This window comes from Botryllus schlosseri, chromosome 8 (genome assembly GCF_051294905.1).
Source record: "Botryllus schlosseri isolate E-star chromosome 8, Bs_hap1, whole genome shotgun sequence".
NCBI lineage: Eukaryota > Metazoa > Chordata > Ascidiacea > Stolidobranchia > Styelidae > Botryllus > Botryllus schlosseri.
The window spans coordinates 19,213,966-19,229,690 of record NC_137243.1 but is presented as its reverse complement, the minus strand read 5'-3'; the positions used below and the strand labels follow the sequence as shown (position 1 = coordinate 19,229,690).

The 15,725-nt window shown below is 40.6% G+C and overlaps 1 protein-coding gene across 1 annotated transcript; it reads right to left on the bottom strand.

The window, feature by feature from the left end:
- Positions 1 to 5,331: 5,331 nt before the first annotated feature.
- On the bottom strand, positions 5,332 to 15,159 carry LOC145445370 (carbohydrate sulfotransferase 13-like). The gene is made up of 6 exons (XM_080323563.1): positions 14,877 to 15,159; positions 14,627 to 14,820; positions 14,330 to 14,423; positions 11,860 to 11,954; positions 10,358 to 10,510; positions 5,332 to 7,613 (listed from the first exon to the last, which is right to left on the bottom strand). Exons 1-6 carry the CDS (start codon positions 14,970 to 14,972, stop codon positions 7,181 to 7,183), a joined length of 1,065 nt encoding a protein of 354 aa, XP_080179689.1. The 5' UTR covers positions 14,973 to 15,159; the 3' UTR covers positions 5,332 to 7,180.
- Positions 15,160 to 15,725: the final 566 nt, after the last annotated feature.

The following is a 15,725-nucleotide window of genomic DNA, read 5'->3' as shown; positions in this document are numbered from 1 at the left end:
CGTAATCCCAATCGATTACATTCGAAAAAATCCCGAAGTAATCGTAATCGTAATCGACTACTTCACATATATAATCGATTTCTTTGTGAAAGAACGATTACTTTTTATTTATACAAGGACTATGACATAAACTGAACCTTCGTGAACTAGGTAGAGATATTATATCAGGTTAGTGATAGCATCAACGTCTGATTTTCAAACACCACCACTCATTATTACTGTAGAAGTACTAGCTTTGCTCATAATTGCGTAAGAAATATCCAGACTACCCATAGATATTCGAGTGTGATGATTGTAAGAACACCCGGCATGCTGTATATATGGTCATCAGTACCCTTGAAACGCCACTACCTTGAGGCAGGGTAATATTAACCGCTCTGCCGCCCTAGTGTCAAAGTAACTTATGTATTGATGTTTGATTATGCTTAGTTAATGCAGTTTGACTGAAGCGGCTTGGCGAGCAGTTGGGGTTCGCACCTGAATATAGCTCTAACCATATATATAGTATTAGTTTATCACCGTAATATTTTGATCATTTTAAAACACCACACAACTGTGATATAGATATAGATATAGATTAGGAAGACGAACTGCTTTCCACACAGGTTACCTATACCGTTGATAATTACTTGTAAATTGTCAGGCAGAGTAGCCAGTGTACAACAATTAGTGATAATTCAGGGTCCGAGCCTTCCGTTGTATTTATCTACGAATCTACCGTTCATTCGTAACTCACATACAGCCTTATTCCGTCGTATGGCTACCGTTCAGACGTAACGCATACAGCCTTCAGCCATAATACCAATTCTTATCCATTCTTATCCATCTTAATACAACCTTAACAAAACTAAATTTTGTACTCGTCAAATGAGACCTTACAATTTCCACAACGAAGCATTAAAAATCAACAGCTGCTAATATATATCATAACCGAGCCTTTCTTTGCGGTTTCTCGATACGGCAGCTTACGATATCTGTATTAAGTGGAATGCAGAATTTTATGTTCACTTTATCTCATTTTGTTCTCATATGACTCTTCTTGAAACGGGTGCCAATCGCTATTTCGCTATTCTTTACTCTACATTTGGATCTGCCGCCGTAGCAATCCGCTTATACAACATGTTAGTGTGGGTTGTAGCTAGAATCCGGACCACAACGGCAGTTCGTCCCCGCACTCCTAACGTTGGTCGGGTCTTCATTCCTCTGTGGGTACCGAGGTGGCGTTTGTATTGTGGCGCTCAGACTGGAAAGACAGGACTGTTCGTCACACCCATCCAACGTTGCTATTGACAATGGACACATAGCCTATACCCACTATTTCGGCCAGTTTCTTTCTGTGACGGCACACTTCCTGGAGTCGCGAGATATTGACCCCGACCGAAATGCCTATTCCTATAAATTATGCATTTTATGCTTTTTTTATCTTGAAGAGGAGAGGTATACATTTCAAAACCAAGCAATCTAGATATATTAAATCTCGAATCTTTAAGAAAAGTTTTAAGTTTATTAAATGTCTTGAAAATACGTTATAATTTATACGTTGATTTACGAAATACTTTTTAGTCCCCTTCGAGCTCGCTCCCCATCCCATTGAGGAGTTTGGGGTCCGGTAGGTACGAACCTGGCTAGAATGCAAATCGTTGGGGGCGATAAATCGTTCCCTAATAAGTTGGGCAATGGGTACATTATCACGTAACAAGCAAATAACGTATCATTTATAAAGAAAGTTGTCATCTCGTTAGCACTTGTAGCATTGTAGCATTGTAGAATTGTATACTTACATTGTAGTTATATTGTATTTGTATTCTGGTTCTAAGTAGCAAAATAAATGTAATCGTGAGTAATCGTGATTACTTTTCCAATTTAATCGTAATCATATTCGCATGCTTCCGAAGTAATCGTAATCGCAATCGATTACATCACCCCATGTCTGGATGGTGTATCTAAAGGTATAAATTCGTGTATTGTACCTATTTTGCGGCGACATTGCTGACATTGCACCGAATTATCAACATTGCGCCGGCATTGTCGTCATTGCGCGACATTGCCGACATTGACAAAGCATTTTTACCCATAGTCGACATTGCGCTGGTAATATCGACATTGCGGCAAAATCATCGACATTGCATGCTATCGGTCATGTATAATGTCAGTTATAACTATTTGAATATAAGTATATTGCACGGTACAAGTTCGTATATTGTACCTAGATTGCAGACATTGCGCGATACTGTCGACATTGCCGACATTCATAAAGTATATGTATCCCTAAACGTCTGGTCAAATGTTATTGAGGGAAAGTTTTGAAAAGTATATAGGCGTTTTAAGTAGTGGAGAATGAAGACTCGGAATAAAGCTGAAGTGGGGAATGAAGACAAAAATGTTGGGAACCACTGGTCTATTGGTTCTCTCGAAATTTAGGGATTTGGATGCTTGTCCATTAGTTAGAGAAATATACATCAAGGGCTTGGATTTTGAAGTAGCTCTTTGGGATCATTTGACTGGTTCGGCACACGAGCGATCTGAATGTTTGAATCCGGCCCCCGACGCAAATTGAGTCTAAACCAGTGGTTCTCAACCTTTTTCACCTCGCGGACCGGTAAAATTTCAAAAAATATTTGGCGGACCGGTGGACTTTCAGAAATTGAAATCAACCCAAAATGTAGAGTATGAAGCCGTTTTTTGGAAGTATATGGTGCTAGAGAGTGGCATTTTAGGGTTTCGATCGTAATTAATTATGTTTATGATGGTATCCATGAGATTTTTCGGTAGTGAGTCTGCTGAGTCGAGGTAAAATTGCCTTGTCCAGATAAACGTGCTACCGCAGAGAGTCGTTTACAGTCTTTCGCCCCGTATACCGTGGATTTAACTATAGATTACTAACCTATGGATAGATACGCAGGTCCCGTCGTTACGCTCCGGCAAGCAGTTACACTTGTTGCTGAGCAATCTAAAAGTAGCATAATTGGTGGAGTTATAGCTTGCGACTCGAGGGCTGAAATGTAATGAAACTGGTCCCGATCGAGAGCTACTGCCGCACTGATTCCGAAAATACAAATTAAAATCTTGTCGGGGATATGGAACCACCTCAAAACAGCCCTCAAAATCTGAAAATCAGCATTGTTCCAACAATGGCAACACCGCAACACGATGAACGTAACAATGGCAATTTCGTCAAGCGATTGTTCAGAACAAAGCCGATTTTCAGACTTTGAGGGATGTTTTGACGTGGTTCCATTTCCCTGACAAGATATTAATTTATATTCTCAGAATCAGTGCCACAGTAGCTCTCGATTGAGACGAGTTTCATTAAATTTCACCCCTCGGGTCGCAAGTTATAACACCACCGATTATACTACTTTTAGATTGCTCAGCAATAAGTCGAACTGCTTGCCGGAGCGTAACGACGTGACCTGCGTATCTATCCGTAGGTTAGTAATCTATAATTTAACCGACCATGTCAAGTCGAATAATATGATTCTCTTCGACAATATCGAGAGAAGGAGTGTTTGGGAGTCGAACCAAGCACCTTGTCGTGCTACCTTGCTGAATGCTGATTGTTCACTACCACCAGACGTAGGCTACTCTGGCTACTACGAACACAATGCGCCGCACGAAAACACCTGGAATAGCTATACCTGGCCAATGGCCATACACAAAACCAGTGCCGAAAAGCAGGGTTGTAACCAAGTCACAAGGCTCCGAGTCACAAGTCAATCACACTTTTATATTTTTGACTCGAGTCAAGTCGAGTCATTTTCAATTCCCACCGAGTCAAGTCCGAGTCCAAGTCAGCGAAAAGAGGATCGAGTCCGAGTCATGGTATTATGACTCGAGTCCGAGTCCAAGTCATCGTGTTGACTGCTTAGTTTCCAGTTAAAGTCTTCCTAAACCCACTTTTTAAACTCTGTTTGGTGATATTGAATGGTTCGCATTTATAATATATCAATTTTCCTCACTTTTAGCAGTTTCTGGTCGCATTTTCAAGCACCAGTACCAACAAACGAAATCCCAATAGTGTGTTGGCTTTGAAATTACAATGAAATGTCGGTCTTGGCCGTCTGAATCTCGAGTCAATGACTTGCTTCGAGTCATGCGCAATGACTCGAGTCCAAGTCGAGTCAATACACAGATTGACTCGAGTCGAGTCAATCATTTCCGTATTTTGAGAAAATGACTCGAGTCGAGTCGAGTCATCCGAAAATCGTGACTCGAGTCTGACTCGAGTCGAGTCATGACTCGAGTCATTACAACCCTGCCGAAAAGGCACTTCGTCAGTCAACCCCCCGAAAAACGTTAGTCTTGGGCCCCACAGCAAGATGGATGCTTTCACCACTGCTTGAGAGCACATCCGCTCTACTAAGTGCCGGCAGAGAATTTACGTAGCCTAATCGCTAGAAGCGTGGAAATTTTCTATAATTCATGACCGAATCCGTCGATAATATTGGTAATTGCGTCACATTGCTACATTTTATCCTATCAGAATCAGATTCTCCGGTTAAGCTGAGTGAGGTGTCGTCTTGGAAAATTTATGGCATGTTATCAAATTAAACATATTCGGGCTGGACTGTTGCAATAATTGCTTTGTTGCATGTCATGAATTCATGACCTACTGTCTGTTATATGATGAATAGATATTGAAATCGTCCATATGCGTACTAAGCTAAAAGAAGCACACGATTCCAAATTGCTATTTCTTCACTGGAAAATAACTTTTCTCTGTGGGATGGCGTTTTTGCTGTGGGGTACAGTACAGGGAAATTCGGCTCCAGTCATTTAGGTGTCTATGGACAATTTGACATATTTACATCGAGGTGTTTGGTCTACAAAGAGCAGTCATTTTTGTCGCTGCCAGATTTTTGGCACACTTTTCGCAGTCTTGTGTTAGCCCAAACTTCATCATGCATTGGTGCGTCGTGGCGCGGCAATGGCTGACCTCCGAAAATGCGTGATCACTCAATATCCAATTTATTTAGTGGCACCAAATCGGACAAAGTGTGTAATTTCGTTTTAAAAAGTTGGATGAAGTTTCAACTAAAATAATCTTTAGTTTATGTTCATTCACGAAATAACTTTGGGCTCCTTCAAGCTCGGCCTCTATCAATTAGGGGTTGTAGTGTGGCAGTTACTATAGTTACTATACTTCACAAAATGAATGAATGGAAAACGAATCATCGTGCAAACTGCGCATTTTAGCAAGTCAGCTTGTACTGGTCGCTCACATGTCGTCAAATGACACGGCTTGAACTTCAAGTCAAATGTTTCCAGACCTAATACTACCTCACGAAGTTCTCAATCAGTTTAAGTTTTGACGCTTTATTGATTTTATCAATGGACAAGCCTTCAACATATTGCATCTTGAAATTAAGGTATGAAATTGTAAAATGCCTGGCAGACCGGCAGGAAAGTCGTCGCGGACCGGCGGTTGAGAACCACTGGTCTAAACGGCCTAAACCAGGGGTGCCAAACTCAACTTGCATCGCGGGCCGGATTCAAACCTTCAGATCGATCGCAGCACTCAAATGATTCCAATATTTTACCTCAAAATCCATGCCCTTGCTTTTCATTTCAATTCTTTACTACTAAACCTTATAGCGTACTATTCTAGCTACGCCGATATTCGCCAAAAATTGTATTTGCAATAATAAGTTTACTGGCCATTTGAATACAGTTATAAACCGCTAGAACAGTGCCTATCGCGATGATATTAGTTGCGATAGTTCTCTGTCCCCTGCGTATGCGTTGCGAAGAATACAATATATTTAACTGTACAGGCGGGCGTTGTAGTTTGCTTCATCATTATTAAATCGCGATTAGGGTTTTTCCTGGGACCACGAAACTTTTGAGTTAATAGTGAAGCAGCAGTGCGACCACAGATATTTGAATTACATTTCTCTGTAACTAATATATTCTTCATGTAACCTGCATATAGCGGTTTCTCTTCTGTGAATAGCTAGTTTTTGGTCCACTTTCCATAACACTATATTCTCTGTATGCACTTTTTTGCCTTCTCGGAATTGGGTGCCCATGCTAGCGACTTGTTCCTAATGGTGACTAGAGTGAAACCACACCACCAATGTCGGATGGTTATATTTTGTCCAATGAACCATGGCCATGAATGAACATAATCTACATTTGCTATCGTGGGGAAGTGTTTCCTACCAAAAATCCTAACATTGCTTAGCAATGTGCTGGAAAATACACGCATTTTCGATCTACTCAGAATTGCTTCGCGGGCCGGATGCGGCCCGTGGGCCGTATTTTTAACACCCCTGCTGAAAAAGAATGGGATTTTTCTTCTAGAACAGTGGTTCTCAACCGGGGGTACGCGGACCCCTAGGGTCCGCGAAACCTCAAAATTTGTAAAATGGTTGATAAGACTCACATCAATAAGACTGTGCACTGAGATGAAATATTCGACTGTGCAAACTCATTTTAATTGTCAAATTGCCAATAACCTACCGATGCAAACATATTACTGTATATTACTGTTTATTACCGTAATTTTTGACCGTCCTGCCGAGCATTAAATTTGATAAAACGGGTATCAATCGAAAGCTACCGCGGTACTGATTGCGATAATATAAATTTTTCTCTGCTCATGGTCCTGGAACCCCCAAAATCAGCCTCGAATGTTGGATTGTAACAGAGTTTGGTATTGTGACGCAACCATGCCGTCTGAGCAGCTCAGGAGTGAGTGAGAATGCTCAATCGGTTGCGCAGCAATGGCCGATGTTCTTGAGGTTTGCGCTGCTCCTCACCTGCTCGCCTGCGTCACAATTCCAGGGAACAGTGCTCACAGCTGATACTGGCTAATGAGACGAATCCACACAGCTTGCATGCGTTTAGACGCAGGATGAATTCGACTCAAATTGCACGCTACCCATGGAAGTAGGCTACATTTGAGATGCCCGGAGGCGAACTAAGGGCAGTAGCCGTGATAAATATTTGAAATGGTATTGGATTTGAGGGGTTAACCAATGGCGTACCGTATTCATTGCGACGTAGTGAACGCATAGACGACGTCACAACGTCAAAGTCGAACATTACTGTGTTTTCGTATTGAACAGGATTATGAGCGACACGGCCATCAGCTGCCGTTATTCATTGGATTCTATACTCGTCGCTACTTGCACTTTTCCCATAACACCCGAAATTCTATAGCAACAAGCTGCAGCTGCTATAGTTTAGGTTTCAAGTAGCCAAAGACTTCAAAATCCTTCTCGTAACTGTCCACCAGCCTCCGCAACAGTTCAGAGCCGAATTCGCGGTGAAATTGCGCCAACTGTGACGCCGTACCGTTTGTGTCGATGTCAGCCGGGATCGATTCTTCTTTCAGTGACGAGGCGACTTTAGTCGCGACGTAACTAACGTCTTTCAGTGCCGTTTCGGCCCGCGATATGTAATCGTATTTGACAGAGCACGGGCTGCACATAACGTGAATTCTCTCCCAGAGGTAATGAAGGTCATCGTTGAGAAATATCTTCTGAATGAGGAATGTTGCGAAATCTTGAAAACGTGCGTAGGCACCCTGGTATCCGTTCGCTTCTCCTTTGGGTAGGTAGTCCGAACGAACTTTTTGCGATATCTTTATCAAATCCTCCTTGATATCTCTATGGTATATCGGTTAAATTCGTTAGTCTCTTTCCCCCACTCTTGACTGACTTGACTAGCGACTAGGGCTGGGCACAATGATTCGAGTACTCAAATCTGAATCGAGTAATAATTTTGATGATTCGAGTCGAGTAGTAAAATACGATTTTTTCGAGTACTGAAATTTTGCGCTTCTAGCAGCTGAAAGTTAATTTATCTACGAGAATTATAGTTTCGATACTAATTTTCACTGTTGAAGCCTTGACACCTTGATTGGGGGTATCGTAGCATACGAAACATATAGTACAAACCCACGAAGGATACTGGACGTAGCACATTTCCGAAGTCATGATAATCTCACAACATTCTCACCAAGTGGAATGAAATCGATATGGTCCGAAAATACCAAAGTATCATTTATGAGATGGATAACAGGCATTAAATTCTTTGTGGTGGCATAAACGGTGGTTATTCGAACTTTGACGCATTACATTATGTTATGACGTCATAATTGTTGGTACTCGATTACTCGACTCGACTCGAAGCATACTACGTGATTCAGAATTGAATCACTCAGGTACTCGATTTTGCCCAGGCCTACTAGCGACCAGTGGCCCATATGCCGGTCAATAAACGGGGAACGGTATGGTACGAGTAAAATAGTAATTGAATTAGGTCGACTAGATATGGAACATGCAATCATTTAGTGTGGTGATACGACTTTTGAATGAAACTGAGTCAACTACAGGACACAGATTTTGATTTGGGCATGGTTCCAAATTAATTTCGAATTTTGATTCAATTTGGCTATAAAGAGAGGAAAATAGACAATAAATACGAAATAGTTGTCCATTTGATCAGCCATGAAATACAGTAGGCAGTTTCGCAATATCCATTGTAGTCCTAGTACGTTAACTGCGAGTCTGCGGGAATTATATTCTTTGATATTAACATAGGGACCCGATAAAAGACATCAGTATTTGACGCTGGAGTCATCTATTAATATTGGATTATATTGATGTTTGGATTTTATAGTCGATTTTCCTCGGTTAGATACAAAGGATTTAATGAGTGGAGCAATAGTGGGGTAACATTAACTCATTATTGTACATGCCACTCCTGGGTTTTTCCACCCAGATCTGGTTTTCCGAGCATCACCTGGGTTTCTGGGTGTTTTTGTGCTTGAAATCTGTTTTTTTCAACATCATGTTGTCAGGTCAATTTTACGGCTAAACATTGCTTAGATTAGTAAGATCTCATAGTGTCGACGGATTCTTGTGCTTGTCATGTTCACAGCGTAACTCTGGAGCAGTTGTTTTACAATTGAAAATGATTTAGGACTTGAATGCTAGCGCTGCAACAAATTCTTCGTGTGTCAGTAATTAGTAGTAACTGCTGGCTGCTGCAAAGTATGCAATTAATGCACAACGGAAAGATCAAATTTTGATCAAACTAATTTACCATGTTGACAACAGAGTATATCAACTTTCAACAGGGACACTCAAAGCAAGAAATTTGGGGCACCTGGGCAAGTTATTCAGAGGGAGAGAGGTTTGTTAAATCCAAAAGTACTCCTAATTTAATGATTTGACAGCTTCTTTTTCGACTAAACATCCCAGATAACAGTGTTTGTCCCAGGCTTAATGAATCGAAAGCTATTTTCAATCTGCCTCGTCAGCTCACAGTCTCTGGAACTACCCTATGGCCATGCATAATCATATATGGGGATTAGCATTGTTGCGAACATTACGAATAAATAATACACCACGTATTGATCCCTCATACCGAATGCCTCGTAGCGATGTGTTGAGAGGAAAACATCATATTTTGATGGATTTGCTCCTTTAACTGAGCAAAATGTGAAGTATGAAAATGGACCGTGGGGATTTCAATATCAAGGGCTAAAACTTCTTATGTTCGTATAACTGTCATTGATGACTCTAAGTCTATGTTTTACAGCTATATCATAGGAATTTCAGTGCAGTATAGGATCTGGGTTCATATGTTTTTTTCTAAAGTCCCAATCTGGGTTTTTCCAAAATATCTCAGTGGCATCTTAGGACTACGGAAAACATTCGAGGGACACATTCTTGTACCGACAGTGTGAATTCGTAAATGTCCGACATGGACAATATTAATCGAATACACAGTATATGGCATTGGTAATGGTATTCGGGAAGAAAAAGTGATTGAACCCAAAACCATATATAGCTGTTTTAATTCAATTACTGGATAAGCTAGGCTTACCATATTTTGGAAATCGGAAAAGAAGACACTTTCTCAGAATTTTCAGACTTGCAAAATCGGAGAAGAATTCTCAATAAAAGGTAAATTTTTCCAACTTTGTGGTCGGTTGACTAAAAAAGAAAAGGTCAACTTCTGCCCAGCTCCCGATATACCCGCCGTTGCGTCACTTCGGTGCTGATTTACCACAAAAAAAGAGGACAAAAGGGCATCCTCCGAGGACACTTTCAAAAAAGTCAAAAAAAGAGGACAAATCCTCTTAAAAGAGGACGTATGGTACCCCTAGATAAGTCGTATAGTATTTACTTTTTAACCAGACTACGGAAGTATGCCGTTTTTTTTTTGCTGAAATCAGCACCTATATCAGATAGGCAGATATAGGCTATTGCGTGATAGCCCCCTTGTCACTTGTCAAGGTGACGAATAATAATCATAGGTGTGTATTGATTGTCTTGAGCCGTAATAGTCTGTTATACTATACATATTTCACGCACAAAGATACACGCTAGAAAACTCTCACATGTTCTTGACATCGAAAACGTGACGTTCGTCCGATCGTAACCCATACTGGTAAGCATCCATCAGACGGATGAGCGGGTCTTGAATCACCAAGAACTTGTAATAATACTTCATTCTATAAGCAATCGATTCTCGCCGGTAACTGTAAATCGACCTGAAATTGTAAAGATAATCGCAAATTCTTCTGATCTTGTCCAGGGGTTTCAAACCCAAATGCACTCGCGGGCGACGGGCGTATTTGATGAGATGAAAGTGTAAAATTCAAGGTTGTCAAACTAAATGAGCTTCTTCCGCTGGCCGGATTCAAATCATTTGATCGCCTGCAGGTCCGACTACGCAAAAGATACCAGAGTGTTTCTTTACCTCTTATACCTTTTTTTTTGCATAGGAATTATTATTATCAAGCCTATACAATATACATAGTAATAAACATTATATTACAATCGCAGATCATAGACATAGAGCATCACGCATCACCGTTATTCACAAACAACAGAAGCGGGAAAATGCGACGATTGACAATTGAATACAATTTTAAGACGCTGAAACATTGGCTCTAACGCCGACATAAGGTCACGACTGCCTTGTGTATACGTTGTAACGAAGGCAAAAGATTTAACTGTAAACGCGTATGTTGTAATTTGGTTCGTTATTATGAAATCGCCATTTGGGTTTCTGCAGAGGTCGAAGGCGTTTAAACAAGAAGTTAAACGGCAGTGTGACCGCATGAGTTTGCAACTTTGTGACTTGGCTGCAACCCAACACCAAAATTCAATAACGCAAAAAACCGCACAACCACTTCAGAATAATATAGAGATATGAACAAAACTGTAGTTACTTTACTTCGCCTAGGCTAAGGTGGGTGTCTGATATCAAAGGCTACTCCAAGTTGTTTCGACACCTTCCTATCTTTTCATTGTATCGCAGTCTTGTGATGTTTCGAAACAATGAAAATATTATTAAACCTGAGTGACTTACAAAGGCTAAAACCCACAGGGGGATCTCTCAATGACAGCTTATGCGACTGTAGCAGTCCTGCTCTCTACTGCCATGCCGGGATGAGCAGATTCTACACGGTTAGATTGTGCATTTGGCTGCCGCCTGCCAGGTAGCAGAGTTGACCTGTTTTTAGTCATCATCCAGTATAGCCAACCGTGAAAGGTCTAAGAGAATTTCAGTGTTCTAGTACTCTATACATGGAGCATTTCCTAAATAAAGTTGAGAATCTCTGTTCTACAATTTCAAATGCATGTGTCTCATCGTAAGCATTTCTCATTCTTAAAGCGCATATCTCTCAGGGTGGCGGCACCTTTTTGACATCTGTATTCTCATTATAATAACATAGCGACACAAAGATGGACGTTCGCTGAATTCGGGTATGTCCAGGGTTGATAAAGTAATGAGCAACTGCTTATCAAATTAGCCTCTCCGCCCCATGATCCGTATCACTGCTATTATACGCTGTGATGAGTTTTGAACGATAAAGGTTCCAATAACACTCACCTTAAATTTTCCGATCCGAGTATTTCTCGCCACATTTCGCTGTAGATATCCCCAGTAAAGCAGAAAATTGCTTTATGAACATCCGAAGCTACTAACTAGAAATATATAGTCTCATCGTTACATTAAGATTTCAGATATTACTTGTGGCTAGTAAAACTACAAATACACAATACACATGTTTCAGGATTGCTATAGTTAGGGATGGTGTGAACCTCTGAAAGGTTCAGGTCCGTGTGAACGTGAACCTTTTTGAAAGGTTCTGTGTGAACACGAACGTGAACTTCATGACGTCACGTGACGTCATATTGCTAATTCCAACCCTACATTAGCCTATACTATACTACTACTCTATAGCCTATGTTTATGTACATTATACCTAGCGACGACTCAGGCCACATAATGCCACAGTCCTGAAGTAAAATCGATATCTTCCGTTACTTTGTCAACAATTTCGACGAGGACTTGCAAGGGAATATAAGCTTACGGTACAGGCCAGACCGGACAATGTATTCTGCGTCTTGAGTATTGCTACGTTGAGATTGAGCAGAGTGTTAAACTTATACCGATATTATTCCATTAACAAGGTAATCAGAAGTAGCCAACACTCCCAACGCACAGATTTGGTTTTTTATGATACAATAACATATGAAATCAAGATTGACCCCGTACGCCTGCTAGATTTTTTTACATCAGACAACGATGGCAATTTCTTTGATTGGTTCAGTAAGAATTATTCGCTGACTACATGTAGTGTATTTCGCTCTTGATGTTGTGTGAGTGCGGGTCAAGCTCACAACGAAATATTCCCAAACGGAAGGCTGGATATTTCGAGCAAATTTTTGAGATTGGCAAGGTGCATTCCCGTTTGATGTTGATTTTTTTATTCTTCCAGCGCCATGCATAGAGTGCTGCAAAGTAGGAATGCAAAGAATTTCAACCAAAAATGTTATAATGACGTGAAAAATGGTAATCCATTAAAAAGGTTCACAGTGCAGAACCTACCAAGGTTCGTTTGTGAACGTGAACCTCTTAGTTTCCAAGGCTCACACACAGAACGCGAACGTGAACCTCACGTTCACACCATCCCTAATAGTTATATACGAGCCATAGTAACTGGAAAGATTGCGTTCGAAAAATAATCATAATAAACTATGAGTCGTTTTAAAAATATCGAACGATACCAATAATTTTCAATACCTTCTGTTAGAATTGTAGACGTATCGGGTATATTATCTGGAATGGACCGGATGAGTACTGATGCACATGGGACAAATTCCTGTATAAGAGTTTACTTCTGTCTCTGACTAACAAGTCAATAACGGTACTAAAACGAGAATGTCGTGATCTAAACCAGGGGTCGCGAATCCATGACCGCGGGACGCATGAGAATGTTCTGGGTGGCCCGCGCGATAATTTTCGAAGTTAGATATCATTAATAATAATTTACGGTGAACTTGCATCCCGAGAAATTTTTCCTAAATTAACATGGAATGGAGAATTTTTGTCAAAGTTTATTCATGATTCATGACTTCTCCTCTGATCTGTGGCCATGGTCATACATGGACGCCATATGCCATTTTAGATCTGCAGCTAGATAGAATGAAAATTGTTGGGTGCCAAAACTATTTAACGAAAAAAGTTGGGCAATGGATAATGGTGAAGGAAGAAGCAAATTAAGTAACGTTAAAATGTCTTGTCATGCAGTCTCATCTCAATAGATTATTGACTTTCACCCCGTGTCTAATTACAATATCACACATTGTACCGAAGTTTGGTAAATTGTGCATAACGAAACAAGCAAATTGTTCATATTAAACGATTTCAGAGTTTTGTAATATGTACTCTGAATTCACGGGGGCAGCGTCAGCAGAAATAGTATGGGAACCGCTGCTATACTACATAGCTGACATCATCAATAGACGTCGGTGATTATGCTCATATGTATGGCTGACTTACCTAGGGTTGCATTTAAAACAAAAATCAATTTAAAACAAACATGGTTAAAATAGGGCCCTTGTTTAAAACATGTTTTTGTTATTAATTATAATTGTGACGCCACAGTGGATTGACATTGACAATTGAAAATATGGGGTAAATATGGCTCCTTCGACGAAAACGGCTTCCGCCCAATGTCATAAACCGACCAACAATAAATTAACTGGGACTGCATTGTTATGCAGGATTTTTACTGACGGCGGTCTTCATCATCTGAACACCCAGTCCGTACCAATGATCTATATCTGCATGCTATAACTTTTGAATCGACGACGATTTCGCGGGTTCCTGCCACCCCACATCGCATATACGTTGACTATATTGGGTGCAAATCGTCTTTGCGCTCATACTACAGGTTCTATCGAAAGTATTTGCGCAGTTATGGCATAATTGGACAACGTTTGAAAAAAAAAACAATTTATTTAAAGGCATTTCTTTAAAACACCGTTTGTTTTAAATGCAACCCTAGACTTACCACAGGTTTGTAAGGAATATCTGATATCGAAAATCCCGGGGGTTGATGCTTGGTAAGATTAAATGATAAACACGAGTCTTCCAACCTTTGTTGCCTGAATACAAGTGATATATATATAATAATCTATAAGCAGTGGGCATAAAAGTGAAGTTCGCCAACATGAGCTGAAATCACGGCAGCAGTTATTAGACAACATTTTCCATATTTCCGACATGATAGATAAGTTAACAACCATAAATAGTCCCGAGTGTCCATGTTCACTGTTCGGTGTTCACACTACGTGTATTGGCAACTTACCTTAACCGAGCGATTCGATCCATTTTATCCTCAAATCCAATGTCGTTTCGTGCAATAAGGTTCATCTCATTTCGAACGAAGGGACCAACGGGCCTAGGGAATGGATGACGTTCATCCAGTGATGTTCCATCAGCGTTTTGTCGTGTTTGCAAGCTCCCGATCTGCCCATCTCGCGTGTATGAAGACAAAATTACCTGCCGGAACAAATATTATACAAGCCTTTGCGAAAACAGAAGCGTACCCTGATCACCTCAATATAGCTTGACTTGTAAACACCGAAAATTCCTAGTCCCAAGGCAACAGTGACTAGAAAGATTACAATTCTCTTCATTCGATATACTCTCATAGCGAGCAATAACCGGGAACCCACGCTCTTGCACGAGACAGCTTATGGTAAGTTGGCGAGCCCAGTTGTCCTTATGTCACATAGGCACTACTTGCATATCTGCGTAAATTATATCAGGATCAGGGTCTGTTACGCAGCTTACATTTGATGTGTCGCGCATGAACTGGGCGCCTGACACACCCTCATAGTAACCGGGGAGCATGATCAATTCTTCATAAGTCAGCTCACTGCATTCACTTTACGCTTACATCTAATCTAAACCAGCGATCCAACATTCGACTCCCTAGTTTAAATTCATAATGCATGGTCGTTTTGTCGTTGCTGGTGCAACGATGTTGGCCTACAAATGCATGAAAAGATATTAACAATCTACATGTGCATCACTGAGTACATTCGGTATGCTAATTCAATACGAGTCTAATGGCATATGTTCTAAATCAAACCCATCAAGATTAGGGTTCTTCAAAAATGACTTTTTTCTCAAATTGTACTGGCTGCTGAACCTTTCAGACGTTCACACTTCACACCATCCCTACATGGAATGGAATCGGCTACTACGAATTTTCAAGTCGGTGACGTCATATTTAATGATATGATTGTCGTTGATATGCAAACTTCTTTTCAATTCTCTACTAGTAGCTCTCGACTAACATACCCCTGATGAGCGTCGGTAGAAAATATTGTGGTTTACTTCGATATGAATATATCATTGTATACTGAAGCTGTGTTCCTCCAAGAGACTTACAACTACTA